General features: G+C 40.2%; 1 protein-coding gene across 3 annotated transcripts in view; it reads left to right on the top strand.

The window, feature by feature from the left end:
• The window catches only part of METTL24 (methyltransferase like 24), a 130811-nt gene that overhangs the window by 49674 nt on the left and 62571 nt on the right, over positions 1-18566 (top strand). For all 3 annotated transcript variants that reach the window (XM_086317365.1, XM_086317366.1, XM_086317364.1), the window contains exon 3: positions 4026-4165. In XM_086317365.1, coding sequence (XP_086173491.1) covers positions 4026-4165 — 140 coding nt within the window. The remainder of the gene's footprint in view (positions 1-4025; positions 4166-18566) is intronic.

Raw genomic sequence — 18566 nt, forward strand, 5'->3', positions numbered from 1 at the left:
TCCGGGGCCAGAGACGAGGCTTGATCGCTCAGAGCTTTTGTGTAGTAAAGTTTTATTAAAGTATAAAGGAGATAGAGAAAGCTTCTGACATAGGCATCAGAAGGGGGCAGAAAGAATACCCCCATCTCTTCTTAATCTAGAAGATTAAGAGAGGCTAGAGTTAGGTGTAAACGGTATTGGGAGGATATGATGAACAAGCAGCTGTTGACATCCCTGTCTTTTGGAGGTTCTCAGGGAGGGTCGGAGAAGGCAATGGCAACCCGCTCCAGTACTCTTGCCTGGAAAATCCCATGGATGGAGGAGCCTGGTAGGCTGCAGTCCATGGGGTTGCTAGGAGTCGCACACGACTGAGTGACTTCACTTTCACTTTTCACTTTCATGCATTGGAGAAGGAAATGGCAACCCACTCCAGTGTTCTTGCCTGGAGAATCCCAGGGACGGGGGAGCCTGGTGGGCTGCCGTCTCTGGGGTCGCACAGAGTCGGACACGACTGAAGCGACTTAGCAGCAGCAGCAGGGAGGGTACATAAAAAGAAACAATAGCAAATGGGATCATCATACCACTTTAATAAAGATACCCCAGGAGGCTACCTTAGAATAAATGGTTCAGGCTTAGGAGATCCAGGCATGCCTTTGGGACTCACCAAACTGCCCTGGGTCTAACTGACTGACTGCAGGAGGTTGGGCATGGAACCGAGTGCCAAAGAAGTTTTAAGGCATCACAACATACCTACTAGTAAGAACAAGCTTGATGAACACTGAGTTTTGACTATTAGATTAGCACCCTCTCCTTTGGATGGGTGGGTAGGGACAAGAAGTGGAAGGCAGTGGCATACTTTCCATTTATTTGTGGGAGAATAGTAAGAAATGAATTCTACAAATTGACATGTTGACAGATCCAGTTAATAAATGTGCTCTCTACTAGTTGCTTGGGAGAAGATTCAATTCCATTTTCTATTATTATTTTTCCTTTGAACAGTGATTGCAGATTGAGAAGTAGAAAAAAACTGGGTTGAGGATGTTGACAAAAATTAGTCAATAGTCAGTCTGAGGAAGAAATTGAAAATTTTATAAGCCAAACTCAGAATTATAAGCTTGGAGATGGTCTCTCAGCTTCTGAGGACTGTTCTGAGTGGGGAGGTTGGTAGATATATGATTTTGACAACAGGGCATGTGCCTGTTGCAAGCACACATCTTGGCAGAAAGTTACTATTAATAGTGAAAAACACATATATTTTAGTTAATGGTTCTAGTGCTTTTCGTAGTATGGGAAGATATAGGAAACTGGATCCAAACATTTTCCCCTGAAAATATCTAACTATCTGAAGGCCTATTCTGCCAGTTTTTCCAGAGCACAGAATGTCTCATTCTGATTTTTGCTCTGAATTCCTTTCAGGGTGTTTTGTAGGTCAGTGACTGCAGTGGCAAATAACTTGATTCTTGTAGAACTATATAATGAATAACATTCTTTATTTTACAGTCCCTTCCCTTTTGGTCTTAATTTTGACCAAGGTTTTGGAGGCATTTCATGGCAAGCTTGTCCCAAGGTACTAGGAATGCTTAGTCCCAAGTCAGTCAAGGATTTCATTGTTAGCCTACTCAATGTGCTATTACTGGACTTGGCCATTAACCTCTGGACCATGTGTCTTACTAGTCCATTATGGTCTAGGAAATGCTTACTTCTTGTTTTATCTAGAGTTACACTATTATAATCTTTGATCTTATAGGACTATATATTTTGTCAAAAGTTTTAAGTTGCCTAATCATCATTACTTTTTTTGGAGGCTCAGTCACACATTTATTAGTACAAGAAATAATAATCTTGTAAAATAGAATACAAGTAATAAAGCTAGTAACATCAATAAAGTCCTACAGACGTATTTAAGCTAACTTCATTGAGGCCCAGAATCTCCCCAGGTTACTTGACCCAGTCTATTCTGCACCAGTTGCTTCTTTAAGGAAAATGATATATTGGCATTGTACATAAAGTTCACCAAAGATGTCTGCACATACAAGGTGAGTGGTGGATCGTAAAACTTTATGTTGAAATTTTTATTGCCTTAAAATTTGAATTTTTGTTTCATCAAAAGAAAAGTACAAATAAATATTAGGATTTCACTTTTTAAACTTTTCTATAAAAGCTCCAAATTCTAGCAAGAAGCTCTCTCTCAGTCATTGATAGTGCTAGGATGATTTTGCCAGGTCAGCCCTGCTGCTGCTGCTGCATCGCTTCAGTTGTGTCCGACTCTGTGCAACCCCATAGACGGCAGCCCACCAGGATCCTGTCCCTGGGATTCTCCAGGCAAGAACACTGGAGTGGGTTGCCATTTCCTTCTCCAATGCATGAAAGTGAAAAGTGAAAGTGAAGTCGCTCAGTTGTGTCCCACTCTTAGCGACCCCATGGACTGAAGCCTACCAGGCTTCTCCATCCACGGGATTTTCCAGGCAAGAGTACTGGAGTGGGGTGCCATTGCCTTCTCCAGGCCAACCCTAGATTACAGCAAAAGTAAGGGAGACACTGGCTCCACATAATATGCTGTTTTCAGATTAACATTTTGGAAAATAAATTAAAGAATTTAGCAAGCCTAGAATACCTTCTTAAGAAAGAAATCATTTACCATTATGTTTTCCAATGAGTTAAAGCAACGAAACTCAAAACATCCTTTGCCTCTGGAGTGGTCTGTTGTCTGCGATGTGACAGCAAGAACTGCATGATTCATGGGGCATCATGATGACTATGAGAGTTTTGAGGCATTAGAGGGAAACACTGTTGTTCAGTATGATAAATACCTTGGCCACAGAACTTGTTTTCTTTCGTTCCAACAGCCTCAGCCGTGCATACTGTGCCAGGCTCAAACACAAGGCAGAATTCCTTGTGAAGTATATTTACTTAGTGTGCATTTGAAATTAGAAACTGGCTTCCTTCTGCTTGACTTAGATGCATGTTCCCTTTGGTTTTCTTATCTAATTTTGATGGATGAGTTAAGAGAGGTGCTTTGGCTAGATCAAGAAGAGCCTCCTTCCCATCTGGGGCTCTTGCCCATCCCTGCTGCTGCTGCTGCTGCTGCTAAGTCGCTTCAGTCGTGTCCGACTCTATGCGACCCCATAGACAGCAGCCCACCAGGCTCCCCTGTCCCTGGGATTCTCCAGGCAAGAATACTGGAGTGGGTTGCCATTTCCTTCTCCAATGCATGAAAGTGAAAAGTCGAAGTAAAGTCGCTCAGTCGCGTCCGACTCTTAGTGACCTCATGGACTGCAGCCTACCAGGTTCCTCCGTCCATGGGATTTTCCAGGCAAGAGTACTGGAGTGGGGTGCCATTGCCTTCTCAGGAGCCCATCCCCGCAGGAGGAAGCTTATTGGACCTGTATCACAGACAGTACTATCTTGTTAGTCAGGGCTTGTATTGTTCTCACTTGACCTCTGATCAGTTGTTTACCTTGATTAACACATGCTACCTTTTTGGAACATGTTGGCCTAACCTTGTCTAAGGAGTAAATAATCTTGTGTTCTTCTAAGATCCATGCCCTCAGCCATATCTCACAACTTCTAATAGGAATGCTGTGAGTAACAGACCTCTGTGGTTTGGGAGCACTGTTCTCCACGTCTGGAATGCTTCTTGGTCTCAGCCTCTTATTCAACTTCTGTTCCTCCTCCAAGACTAACACACCCCTGTAGAGCCTTTCCTGGCTTCTTCTCTCTGCCATCCTTGCTCCTGATTTGTTGTCCTCTGTATACTCTGTGCAAAAGGCTATAGTAGTTTTTTTTTTTTTTTTTTAATAGCAGTTCTTAACTTCCCTTCAAACCTCCCTCTAATCTCCATGAGGTTACCTATAATCTAGTATTTGAAATTCCTCCAAACATTTTACAGCAATCCTGTGATTCCCTGGGGAGGGGGCGTGGTTATCAGTGGAGAAGGATATAACTCTCCCGTTATGGTTTTCAGTGACCAGGAAAGCAGTAAGTCTCTACCTGCCATCTATCATCCAGTACTTTAAATTATTCACATTGATTTCCAATCCTTACAGATTGAGTGTGATCACATGAGCACAGACAGCCTGGCTACTGACTCCAGCCCTACAAAAAAGCCCTGGCCGGTCTGTCTTGATGACAGGTTTGGCTTAGTTCATCAAATCCGCAATAAGCAGTGCCGCCTCTATTCGTTAGGGTAAGTACATTTTATAGCCAAAAAACAAAAAATGCGCCTGTAGGAAGACAAGGTTTTTTCAGCAATACAAATTATGAATGGTTGCAGGGTTTACCAGGTGCTCTGCTTCTTTCCTGCCATCATTTCAGACTCCTCTGTGTTATGTAACCTTAGCACTTGCAGAGCACCAATGGCCAGGGCCACTGTCTCTCCCATTCTGTTGGTAGTAAATTGACAACTTCCATTTTCAGCCTAATGATGATCTCCTTGGTGAAGACAGTGATTCTCAGCTAGGATTAGAGCATTCTTATGAGAAACAGAAAAATATTAAGAATGCCTCTAGAAAAAAAATAACGGTGAGTATATTAGAAATTTTATACATAATTATGATGAGTGATCCAGGACAAATGGCCTCTGTTGGAATTTTTTTTGTTGTTTTATGTGAATGGTAAATATGTGTATACTTTTAGACTAATAAAAATAAAAAGAGGAAGCGTCTGTGAAAATAACAAGGTTTTGTCAAAATTGGGGGAGATACTGATATTCAGTTGTTCAGGCTGAAAATCACCTAAATGTTCAAATAGATTTGGAGGGCTTGTTGTGAAAGGGTACGTATAAAATAATGAGACTATTTACTCAGTGCATCAGTATTCATATAAACAGTCCTGAAAATTTACAAATTATATATATCTCACAAAAAATAAAAGGCAAGAGAGGGTTATTTTTGTTTGGAATACCCTGTTGTGTTGACTCTAGAAGCTGTGTGGTTAGTTTCTCAGGCAAGATCCCTGGAGTCCTTTACAAAATACTGGGGACCCTCACAAGTGTCATGCTTGTTCCTCACCAATAGGTTTCATCTCCTCTGTAGTTTACATTCAGGCTCATGAGTGACAACTGCTAACCAGATTCTTAGATGATGAGGGTTCAGAGCCAACGTTTGGGTGATACAGAGGCTCACCCAAAGGTGCAAATTCCATAGAGGATCACGATCACTGTCAAACTTTACCAAGCAAGAATTCTTAATTGTAGTCATTGTGGATTTAAAAAACAAACAAACAGAGGTTTCAAATAAGAGTCTCAGGATAATGGAAACATTCTTTTATGGGTTAAATGAAGAGCCATGGTGTGTATCAGTGAGGCGTGGTACACACTTCAGTTCAGTTCAGTCACTCAGCCGTGTCCGAATCTTTGTGACCGCGTGAATCACAGCATGCCAGGCCTCCCTGTCCATCACCAGCTCCCGGAGTTCACCCAGACTCATGTGCATCGAGTCGGCGATGCCATCCAGCCATCTCATTCTCTATCGTCCCCTTCTCCTCCTGCCCCCAATCCTTCCCAGCATCAGGGTCTTTTCCAATGAGTCAACCCTATGCATGAGGTGGCCAAAGTATTGGAGTTTCAGCCTCAGCATCAGTCCTTCCAATGAACACTCAGGACTGGTCTCCTTTAGGATGCACTGGTTGGATCTCCTTGCAGTCCAAGGGACTCGCAAGAGTCTTCTCCAACACCACAGTTCAAAAGCATCACTCTTTGGTGCTTAGCTTTCTTCACAGTCCAACTCTCACATCTATACATGACCAGTGGAAAAACCATAGCCTTGACTAGATGGACCTTTGTTGGCAAAGTAATGTCTCTGCTTTTCAATATGCTATCTAGGTTGGTCATAACTTTCCTTCCAAGGAGTAAGCATCTTTTAATTTCATGGCTGCAATCACCATCTGCAGTGATTTTGGAGCCCCCAAAAAGAAAGTCTGACACTGTTTCCACTGTTTCCCCATCTATTTCCCATGAAGTGATGGGACCAGGTGCCATGATCTTAGTTTTCTGAAAGTTGAGGTTTAAGCCAAATCTTTCACTCTCCTCTTTCACTTTCATCAAGAGGCTTTTTAGTTCCTCTTCACTTTCTGCCATAACGGTGGTGTCATCTGAATATCTGAGGTTATTGATATTTCTCCTGGCAACCTTGATTCCAGCTTGTGCTTTTTCCAGCCCAGTGTTTCTCATGATGTACTCTGCATATAAGTTAAATAAGCAGGGTGACAATATACAGCCTTGACATACTCCTTTTCCTATTTGGAAGCAGTCTGTTGTTCCATGTCCAGTTCTAACTGTTGCTTCCTGACCTGCATATAGGTTTCTCAAGAGGCAGATCAGGCGGTCCGATATTCCCATCTCCTTCAGAATTTTCCACAGTGTATTGTGATCCACACAGTCAAAGGCTTTGGCATAGTCAATAAAGCAGAAATAGATGATTTTCTGGAACTCTCTTGCTTTTTCGATGACTCAGCAGATGTTGGCAATTTGATTTCTGGTTCCTCTGCCTTTTCTAAAACGAGCTTGAACATCTGGAAGTTCACGGTTCACGTATTGCTGAAGCCTGGCTTGAAGAATTTTGAGCATTACTTTACTAGCATGTGAGATGAGTGCAATTGTGTGGTAGTTTGAGCATTCTTTGGCATTGCCTTTCTTTGGGGTTGGAATGAAAACTGACCTTTTCCAGTCCTGTGGCCACTGCTGAGTTTTCCAAATTTGCTGGCATATTGAGTGCAGCACTTTCACAGCATCATCTTTCAGGTTTTGAAATAGCTCCACTGGAATTCCATCACCTCCACTAGCTTTGTTTGTAGTGATGCTTTCTAAGGCCCACTTGACTTCACTTCCAGGATGTCTGGCTGTAGATGAGTGATCACACCATCGTGATTATCTTGGTCGTGAAGATCTTTTTAGTACAGTTCTCCTGTGTATTCTTGCCACCTCTTCTTAATATCTTCTGCTTCTGTTAGGTCCATACCATTTCTGTCCTTTATTGAGCCCATCTTTGCATGAAATGTTCCCTTGGTATCTCTAATTTTCTTGAAGAGATCTCTAGTCTTTCCCATTCCGTTGTTTTCCTCTATTTCTTTGCATTGATCACTGAGGAAGGCTTTCTTATCTCTCCTTGCTATTCTTTGGAAGTCTGCATTCAGATGCTTATATCTTTCCTTTTCTCCTTTGCTTTTTGCTTCTCTTCTTTTAACTGCTATTTGTAAGGCCTCCCCAGACAGCCATTTTGCTTTTTTGCTTTTCTTTTCCATGGGGATGGTCTTGATCCCTGTCTCCTGTACAATGTCACGGACCTCCGTCCATAGTTCATCAGGCACTCTGTCTATCACATCTAGTCCCTTAAATCTATTTCTCACTTCCACTGTATAATCATAAGGGATTTAATTTAGGTCATACCTGAATGGTCTAGTGGTTTTCCCTACTTTCTTCAATTTAAGTCTGAATTTGGCAATAAGGAGTTCATGATCTGAGCCACAGTCAGCTCCTGGTCTTGTTTTTGCTGACTGTATAGAGCTTCTCCATCTTTGGCTGCAAAGAATATAATCAATCTGATTTCAGTGTTGACCATCTGGTGATGTCTATGTGTAGAGTCTTCTCCTGTGTTGTTGGAAGAGGGTGTTTACTATGACTAGTGCGTTCTCTTGGCAAAACTCTATTAGTCTTTGCCCTGCTTCATTCCATATTCCAAGGCCAAATTTTCCTGTTACTCCAGGAGTTTCTTGACTTCCTACTTTTGCATTCCAGTCCCCTGTAATGAAAAGGACATCTCTTTGGGGTGTTAGTTCTAAAAGGTCTTGTAGGTCTTCATAGAACCGTTCAATTTCAGCTTCTTCAGCGTTACTTGTTGGGGCATAGACTTGGATTACCGTGATAGTGAATGGTTTGCCTTGGAAATGAATAGAGATCATTCTGTCTTTTTTTTTTTTTTTTAATTTTTTTTTAAACTTTACATAATTGTATTAGTTTTGCCAAATATCAAAATGAATCCGCCACAGGTATACAAGTGTTCCCCATCCTCAACCCTCCTCCCTCCTCCCTCCCCATACCATCCCTCTGGGTCGTCCCAGTGCACTAGCCCCAAGCATCCAGTATCATGCATCGAACCTGGACTTGCATCTCGTTTCATACATGATATTTTACATATTTCAATGCCATTCTCCCAAATCTTCCCACCCTCTCCCTCTCCCATAGAGTCCATAAGACTGTTCTATACATCAGTGTCTCTTTTGCTGTCTCGTACACAGGGTTATTGTTACCATCTTTCTAAATTCCATATATATGTGTTATTATACTGTATTGGTGTTTTTCCTTCTGGCTTACTTCACTCTGTATAATAGGCTCCAGTTTCATCCACCTCATTAGAACTGATTCAAATGTTTTCTTTTTAATGGCTGAGTAATACTCCATTGTGTATATGTACCACAGCTTTCTTATCCATTCATCTGCTGATGGGCATCTAGGTTGCTTCCATGTCCTGTCTATTATAAACAGTGCTGCAATGAACATTGGGGTACATGTGTCTCTTTCCCTTCTGGTTTCCTCAGTGTGTATGCCCAGCAGTGGGATTGCTGGATCATAAGGCAGTTCTATTTCCAGTTTTTTAAGGAATCTCCACACTGTTCTCCATAGTGGCTGTACTAGTTTGCATTCCCACCAACAGTGTAAGAGGGTTCCCTTTTCTCCACACCCTCTCCAGCATTTATTGCTTGTAGACTTTTGGATCGCAGCCATTCTGACTGGTGTGAAATGGTACCTCATAGTGGTTTTGATTTGCATTTCTCTGATAATGAGTGATGTTGAGCATCTTTTCATGTGTTTGTTAGCCCTCTGTATGTATGTATAGCCCTTTGGAGAAATGTCTATTTAGTTCTTTGGCCCATTTTTTGATTGGGTCATTTATTTTTCTGGAGTTGAGCTGCATTCTGACGTTTTTGAGATTGCATCCAAGTACTGCATTTTGGACTCTTTTGTTGACCATGATGGCTACTCCATTTCTTCTAAGGGATTCCTGCCCACAGTAGTAGATATAATGGTCATCTGAGTGAAATTCACCCATTCCAGTCCATTTTAGTTCGCTGATTCCTAGAATGTCGATGTTCACTCTTGCCAGCTCCTGTTTGACCACTTCCAATTTGCCTTGACTCAGGGACCTAACATTCCAGGTTCCTATGCAATATTGCTCTTTACAGCATCGGACCTTGCTTCTATCACCAGTCACATCCACAACTGGGTGTTGTTTTTGCTTTGGCTCCTTCCCTTCATTCTTTCTGGAGTTATTTCCAGAATATTTTTGGTGGTACACAGTAGGCACAATATATATATTTGCTACATAAACATTGCCTGAGGTAAGAAGACTCAAGAGGGAAGCTGGTTCTGCCATGAATTAAACTAGGAGGCTAAAGATTAGGAAATGAATTGTTTAGCCAGTTGATTAGAACAGAGCTCTTTTTTTCTTGGAGCCCACCAGCTATGCTGCAAGATTGGAGAAAGAATGGGAAGTTGTGACAGTAGAGTTTATTTTACATCATATTAAAAATGCATGAAAGTAGGTCATAAAAATAATTGCATAGTTCTACATGCAAATTAAAAATCTCAGCTTGGTCCTATTTTCTTGCTCCAAACTGCCTGTATGTTTTGCTTAATATTTTACACCCTGGAATAATTTCATTTAAAGCATATAACTGAGTAAAACGAAACTGGGAAAGCTGTTTTGGGGGAAATTTTTCAAGTTCCTTTTTGCTTTTCTTATATTTCAAAGCCATTAGATAAAGTCGTTCTGGTGTAAAATTTCAGATTATTACATATAAAAGGTAGTTTCTTATTTTCATTTAAATGTTCACTATTCAAAATCAACTTTGTAAAGAGCAGATAGGAACAGTTCAATTCTACTGGGAAAAGAAATGGATTGGTTTTAAGGGCCAACATTTGATTCAAAACCTAACAATGCTTTAATTGAAAACTGGAAGAAAATATTTCTTATGCCCTAAAAAAGAATGCTTTGGATTATGGGTGTTTATGTTGATTGTATTATTACTCAGGATTGAGAATCTTCTCAGGTGACTTGTTTGCTTCAGTTCAGTTCAGTCGCTCAGTCGTGTCTGACTCTTTGCGACCCCATGAATCACAGCACGCCAGGCCTCCCTGTCCATCACCAACTCCTGGAGTTCACTCAAATTCATGTCCATTGAGACGGTGATGCCATCCAGCCATCTCATCCTCTGTCATCCCCTTCTCCTCCTATCCCCAATCCTTCCTAGCACAGGGTCTTTTCCAATGAGTCAACTCTTTGCATGAGGTGGCCAAAGTATTGGAGTTTCAGCTTTAGCATCGGTCCTTCCAATGAACACTCAGGACTGGTCTCCTTTAGGATGCACTGGTTGGATCTCCTTGCAGTCCAAGGGACTCGCAAGAGTCTTCTCCAACACCACAGTTCAAAAGCATCAATTCTTTGGCACTCAGCTCTCTTCACAGTCCAACTCTCACATCCATACATGACCACTGGAAAAACCATAGCCTTGACTAGATGGACCTTTGTTGGCAAAGTAATGTCTCTGCTTTTCAATATGCTATCTAGGTTGGTCATAACTTTCCTTCCAAGGAGTAAGCATCTTTTAATTTCATGGCTGCAATCACCATCTGCAGTGATTTTGGAGCCCCCAAAAAGAAAGTCTGACACTGTTTCCACTGTTTCCCCATCTATTTCCCATGAAGTGATGGGACCAGGCGCCATGATCTTAGTTTTCTGAATGTTGAGGTTTAAGCCAAATTTTTCACTCTCCTCTTTCACTTTCATCAAGAGGCTTTTTAGTTCCTCTTCACTTTCTGCCATAAGGGTGGTGTCATCTGCATATCTGAGGTTATTGATATTTCTCCCGGCAATCTTGATTCCTGCTTGTGCTTCTTCCAGCCCAGCGTTTCTCATGATGTACTCTGCATATAAGTTAAATAAGCAGGGTGACAATATACAGCCTTGACATACTCCTTTTCCTATTTGGAAGCAGTCTGTTGTTCCATGTCCAGTTCTAACTGTTGCTTCCCGACCTGCATATAGGTTTCTCAAGAGGCAGGTCGGGTGGTCTCATATTCCCATCTCCTTCAGAATTTTCCACAGTGTATTGTGATCCACACAGTCAAAGGCTTTGGCATAGTCAATAAAGCAGAAATAGATGATTTTCTGGAACTCTCTTGCTTTTTCGATGACCCAGCAGATGTTGGCAATTTGATTTCTGGTTCCTCTGCCTTTTCCAAAACCAGCTTGAACATCTGGAAGTTCACGGTTCACGTATTGCTGAAGCCTGGCTTGGAGAATTTTTGAGCATTACTTTACTAGTGTGTGAGATGAGTGCAATTGTGTGGTAGTTTGAGCATTCTTTGGCATTGCCTTTCTTTGGGGTTGGAATGTAAACTGACCTTTTCCAGTCCTGTGGCCACTGCTGAGTTTTCCAAATTTGCTGGCATATTGAGTGCAGCACTTTCACAGCATCATCTTTCAGGTTTTGAAATAGCTCCACTGGAATTCCATCACCTCCACTAGCTTTGTTTGTAGTGATGCTTTCTAAGGCCCACTTGACTTCACTTCCAGGATGTCTGGCTGTAGATGAGTGATCACACCATCGTGATTATCTTGGTCGTGAAGATCTTTTTAGTACAGTTCTCCTGTGTATTCTTGCCACCTCTTCTTAATATCTTCTGCTTCTGTTAGGTCCATACCATTTCTGTCCTTTATTGAGCCCATCTTTGCATGAAATGTTCCCTTGGTATCTCTAATTTTCTTGAAGAGATCTCTAGTCTTTCCCATTCCGTTGTTTTCCTCTATTTCTTTGCATTGATCACTGAGGAAGGCTTTCTTATCTCTCCTTGCTATTCTTTGGAAGTCTGCATTCAGATGCTTATATCTTTCCTTTTCTCCTTTGCTTTTTGCTTCTCTTCTTTTAACTGCTATTTGTAAGGCCTCCCCAGACAGCCATTTTGCTTTTTTGCTTTTCTTTTCCATGGGGATGGTCTTGATCCCTGTCTCCTGTACAATGTCACGGACCTCCGTCCATAGTTCATCAGGCACTCTGTCTATCACATCTAGTCCCTTAAATCTATTTCTCACTTCCACTGTATAATCATAAGGGATTTAATTTAGGTCATACCTGAATGGTCTAGTGGTTTTCCCTACTTTCTTCAATTTAAGTCTGAATTTGGCAATAAGGAGTTCATGATCTGAGCCACAGTCAGCTCCTGGTCTTGTTTTTGCTGACTGTATAGAGCTTCTCCATCTTTGGCTGCAAAGAATATAATCAATCTGATTTCAGTGTTGACCATCTGGTGATGTCTATGTGTAGAGTCTTCTCCTGTGTTGTTGGAAGAGGGTGTTTACTATGACTAGTGCGTTCTCTTGGCAAAACTCTATTAGTCTTTGCCCTGCTTCATTCCATATTCCAAGGCCAAATTTTCCTGTTACTCCAGGAGTTTCTTGACTTCCTACTTTTGCATTCCAGTCCCCTGTAATGAAAAGGACATCTTTTTTGGATGTTAGTTCCAAAAAGATATTGTAGGTTTTCATAGAACTGTTCAACTTCAGCTTCTTCAGCATTACTGGTTGGGGCATAGACTTGGATTACCGTGATAGTGAATGAGTTGCCTTGGAAATGAACAGAGATGGGGAAGGCAAATAGCCAACTGACAACATCTCAGTTGATGCTGAGGGAAGAAAGAGACCCAGGCCACAAGTGGTGGTTCTGAAATGAAGCAGAAACATTTGGGAGTGTTGGGAGAATTGTGAGGTAGATGGGCTGGGCAGGAGGCAAGTGGGTCATGGTGCTCCTACATTCAGGCCAAGCTCTAAGCCCCAGGGCTGCAGTAGCAGACCATCCAAGCCACTGCTGTGCTTCACCATTCCTATCTTAACTGAGCATAATGAATGAAGCTGCAGCTGGAGGTGACCTTCTAGGAGTGTGAGGAAGAAAGAATCTCAGGACATACTGATCAGAAGGCAGAGGCTGAATACCCTTCTCTGATCTGTGTCCTACCTTTCTTCCACCTCCAAGGAATGAAGGAGGTATCACCTCTACATTCTCTCTAATGTCTGAAATTTCTTTACTAGGAATCAAAGCTTTTTATTCTGCAGTTAATGTACAAGAATTTTTCTAGGAGTGTACTCTGAGTCAAGTTCAGTTGAAAATTTAAAGCAGATCCATTTTAGTTTTGAAAAGGGATAGAACAGATAGGGGAGGGCCCTGAAAAGAAAGGTTATGTTATGGAGAAGGGGAAAGAGAAGTTAAGTGAGAAGAGGCTGTGCGGTTGCTTGACTTCAGATGGGGTCTGCCCTGCAAGTCTTCTTGTATATGAGGTGGATGGGTGATGGTGGGGAGATGGGGTAGAAATGAAGATGGTAGCTAAAGTCAATTAAGAAAAATCACCTTTTAATCCTTTATATCAAAGATTATATTTCGGGGGTAGGAGTGGGAGTAGAGGAGAAAATTTGAGAAGGGATAAATCTTTTTTGCCTCTTCTTTAGTTTTCTGACATGATGTACCATTTGGTTTTAAGACGTAAATTCTCAGCATGAGACAAGAAAACTTGATATGTGGTTTAGGCAACAAGAGCCAATATCTTAGGCAGAAAATCTGGGGCTTCTGGTTACCCTGAGCCTTTCAAGAGGAATGAATGAGCTCTGGAGCCAAAATTTCTATCTTTTAATAGTTTAATTAACACAGTAAGAGCTCATTTTTTATATGAATGAGGAATTAGAAAATCATGTTCCCAAGGACTCTTTTTAGACAATTTTTTTCCCTAATCATCTTCCCCATGAAATTTTAATGCTATACACTATATCTATTTATGTAACATATATATTATCTATACTTTAAACATATACTTCAAGAATCAATCCCCGCTCCTCGCTTAGGGATGATATCATTCCTGTTAAGAATATATGTTTTAGATGAAATTTTGGCATTTTATGCAAGGTTATTTAATAAAAATAAATAATTATAAAATATTTTTATCCACTATTCATTGTCATTTATGCTTTGGAAAACCTATTACTTTCTCTCTGACAGTGGTAAAAGAATCCTCCTGCAATGCAGGAGATGCGAGTTTGATCCCTGGATTGGGAAGATCCCCTGGAGGAGTGCATGGCAACCCACTCCAATATTCTTGCCTGGAGAAACCCATGGACAGAAGAGCCTGGCATGCCACAGTCCTTAGGGTTGCAAAGTCAGACACGACGTGGTGACTGAGCACACACAGTTACTTTCTCTCTAGTAGTTGGCAGTTTACAGATCTAGGTGATTATTTGTCCAGATTGTCTGGTTCCTGCTGGAACGAGGAAAGGATGACTGATACTCCTGGGGAAAATACAAATTGTCTTACTTCTTCCAACCTTTCTGTCTTCAATGATGAGAGTTAAAAACTTTCCCTATATATGGTCTTATTTTTTTTCTTTTTAGTTTATTAAACAGCTTTATATTGAGATATAATTCACATACCACACAATTCATCCATTTAGGGTATGATTCAGTGGTTTCTAGTCACTGCAGTCAATTTTAGAACATTATCATCACCCCAAGAAAGAAAGGCCTGTACTCAGTAGTGGTCACTCCCAATTTCCTCTTACCAACTTCCATCTTTTCATCTCCCACTTCTAGGCAACCATTAATCTATTTTCTGTCTTTATAGTTTCACCTATTCTGGACATTTCATATAAATGGAAGCATTTAATACGTGGTGTTTTGACTGATTTTTTCATTTAGCATAATACTTTCCAGTTTTATCCATGTTATTACATGTATCTGTACTTCATTCCTTTTTACTGCCAAATAATATTGCACTGTATGGATATAGCACACTTTATTTATTCATTCATTAGCTGATAGACGTTTGGGTTTTTTCCACCTTTTGGCTACTATGAATGATATTGCTATGAATGCTCATGTATGGATTTTTGTGTGTGGACATATGTATTCATATCTCTTGGTTATATACCATTTTATGTTCCCACCAACAGTGAATGAGGGTTCCAATTTCTCCATATTGTCATCAACACTTACTATTATTGGTCTTTTTGTGTATAGCCATCCTAGTAGCTGTGAAATGGTATCTCATTACAGTTTTATTTTGTTTCTCCTACTAGTTAGTGATATTGAGTATCTCTTCATGTGTTTATACTCTGAGTTTCTGCATTTTAGGGAACATAAAGGACAGTTACCCTAATACTCCTAGAAATATTTTTAAAAGAGTAATCAAGGATTTTAAAGTGCCACATATATCCCTTCTGTATAAGGGTATCTGTATCCCATACTGATACCCTTCAGTAGCATCAGAGGGCATGCAATTGCCAGTACTGTAGCTAGTCCAATGGACACTTTTACGCATGTGGGAAAAGGCAGCTCCTCCCTCAAGAACTTTTACTACCATCTGTTGGATAATCATTATGATGACTAGGAGTGGTGCCCCCTAGAGTTGTTTAGTGTACAACCCACACAACTACACTTAGGGATCCTGGTTGTTGCTCTCTGAGGAGGGCTAAGATGGTTATTCTGTTATTCTGTTACCTTTGGGTATTTAGCCCTATAATTTGCCCTTTCCTCCCTTCCTGTTTCTTCAACAAATCCCTCAGATTTGACAACCCTTCTGTGCTGAAGAGTTTGTTGTGATCTCAAACCTTTATGTCAACATATATGGAATAATATTAATATTTGTTAATATAAGCCGAGTTATATAATTTATTCTCTCCTCCATATAGAGGGATAGGTTACAATGTTTGTGAAGGCTTATATCTTTGAATATACGTATTGACAGCTTACCTGTTTCAAAAATGGCTTGTAGCAGAAATTTCTAGTTGTCCACCAATATTCATTGTTTCATTCTTCTTTGGTAACAGAACCCCAGAGTTTAGCAGGGCACACAGTCACCTTGCCAAAGATTTCGTATTCTAGACTTCCTTGCAGCTGCAAGGGGCCATGTGACTAGCTTTTAGCAATAGGATATGAATGCAAGTGATAGGAGCAATTTCTAGGCCATGTCACGAGGAGGAAAGGATGTGACTTTCACCTCCCCTTTTACTTTTCCTGATAGCTGGAGTGCAGTTATGTTGGCAGGAACTGGAACAACTATCTTAAACCTTAAGGTAGAAGCCATACCATCATGATCTGTATTTATAATATACACATAAAATATATATTTAAAAAATGTCTGTAAAGAAAAATTTTTCCACAGTGAATTCTCTTTTCAGTTAAATAAGAGCAGAAAATAGTTTCCTTATAGACTAAATACATTTTTGGTATAAATAATAATTTTATTTTAGTTTATTATAGATATTTGTTCAAAAATATTTCTTCTTTACTACTTATGAGTTTCTCCAGATCAAGCATCAGGTTAATTTATCTGTCTCTGGTGTCTAGTGTAGTGTCTTGAACATATAAAGTGTTAAATGTTTGTAAATATACACGAATATCTCAGTGAAATATAGCCCATTCCATGTCACATTGGATATTGGACTGTATATTCTGGCACTTCCAGGCCCTACCTAATAGTTTTCTTTCACTTAGTGCAGCATTTTGTAGGTTTATCTGTCATCATTCATTTATCCCCTCAGCACTAAGGATTCAGAAATAAGCAAGATTGACACAGTCCTTTACTTTATGTAGCTTTATTGTCTGCTGCTGCTGCTGCTAAGTCGCTTCAGTGGTGTCCAACTCTGTGCGACCCCATAGATAGCAACCCACCAGGCTCCGCCGTCCCTGGGATTCTCCAGGCAAGAACGCTGGAGTGGGTTTCCATTTCCTTCTCCAATGCATGAAAGTGAAAAGTGAAAGTGAAGTCGCTCGGTCGTGTCCGACTTTTCATGACCTCATGGACTGAAGCCTACCAGGCTCCTCCGTCCATGGGATTTACCAGGCAAGAGTACTGGAGTGGGGTGCCTAGCTGACAATTTTGTAGATCCCCAAGTTCACAAATATTCCTTCCATAATTCTGTGCCCTGCGCTTATTTGCAGTGAGGTAGAGTGTAAAGCGCACATGCTTTGGAACTGCCTGGATTGAATGTGAGTCTTGCCTTTGCCCCTTTTGGGTCACTTTTTGCATCACCTATCTATATCAAATTTGTTCCTGCTTTTGCTTTTTACTCCTGCCACAAACTTGACTAATTTAAACTAAGCGTGAAGAAGTACCATTTTGAATAAAGGAAAATAAGAATTACAGGCATTGATTAAATAAATGTAGTTTATTACTTTCCAATACAGTGCATATTATATATTTAAATTAAGTGGATTTTATTCAGTAAAGGTAGCATAACAAAAAATTTGCAAATTTCAGTAGTTTCATGTTATTTAGTATATCACCCAAAATAGTTCTTCGTCATCTAATAACTAACTTACATATGTATATGTGTACTTATGATATTTCTAATAGAGAATCCTTGTACATGTGTAGAAAATTTCTGGAAGGATACACAAAAAATTGCTAAGTGATTATCTCTGGCAATTGATGGCTAAAATTCTAGTAGTAGGAAACTTTTACTTTTTGTTTTATATATTTATGTACAACTTGAACTTTTTAAAGTGCATTTGTTATTTTTTTAACTATAAGAAATGAGTTTAAATTGAAAACATATCAATGTATAATATAATGCTTACTAAAAATTAGTTATACAACTGTGTATGGCTATTCTTAAAATTTTTTGAGGCCTTGATTAAAATATATACATGTTTTACAGTGGAAGATCTTTTCTTGAACTGATATTCTGAAAATTCAAAGAGAAATAAATCATTCACATTTATTTACTCTAGACTTTATCTACAAATTATATTTAATGAGTACTTTTTTGACTAGTGTTTTGATCTCTTAGTAAAACTACCAAACTTCCATTTTTCTGTCGAGTTCCATATTTCCATGAAAACACAAGTTTGCTCACCTAAATTTTGATAAATTCAATTACATGAAAAATCTTTTGGGACAGGTGATTTCTATAACATTCTGATCTATATAGAAACAAATCTGACTACTAAAAAATGCTTTGTAGTATCTCAGTTCAGTTCAGTTCAGTCACTCAGTCGTGTCTGACTCTTTGCGACCCCAAGAATCACAGCACACCAGGCCTCCCTGTCCATCACCAACTCCCGGAGTCTACCCAAACCCATGTGCGTTGAGTCGGTGATGCCATCCAGCCATCTCATCCTCTGTCGTCCCCTTCTCCTCCTGCCCCCAATCCTTCCCAGTATTAGGGTCTTTTCAAATGAGTCAACTCTTCACATGAGGTGGCCAAAGTATTGGAGTTTCAGCTTCAACATCAGTCCTTCCAATGAATACCCAGGTCTAATCTCCTTTAGGATGGACTGGTTGGATCTCCTTGCAATCCAAGGGACTCTCAAGAGTCTTCTCCAGCACCACAGTTCAAAAGTATCATTTCTTCGGCGCTCAGCTTTCTTTACCGTCCAACTCTCACATCCATACATGACCACTGGAAAAACCATAGCCTTGACTAGACGGACCTTTGTTGGCAAAGTAATGTCTCTGCTTTTCAATATGCTATCTAGGTTGGTCATAACTTTCCTTCCAAGGAGTAAGCATCTTTTAATTTCATGGCTGCAATCACCATCTGCATTGATTT

Source organism: Bos grunniens, chromosome 9 (assembly GCF_055505025.1).
Source record: "Bos grunniens cultivar Pamir isolate PY7600 chromosome 9, Bosgru_T2T1.0, whole genome shotgun sequence".
In the NCBI taxonomy this organism is placed as follows: Eukaryota; Metazoa; Chordata; class Mammalia; order Artiodactyla; family Bovidae; genus Bos; species Bos grunniens.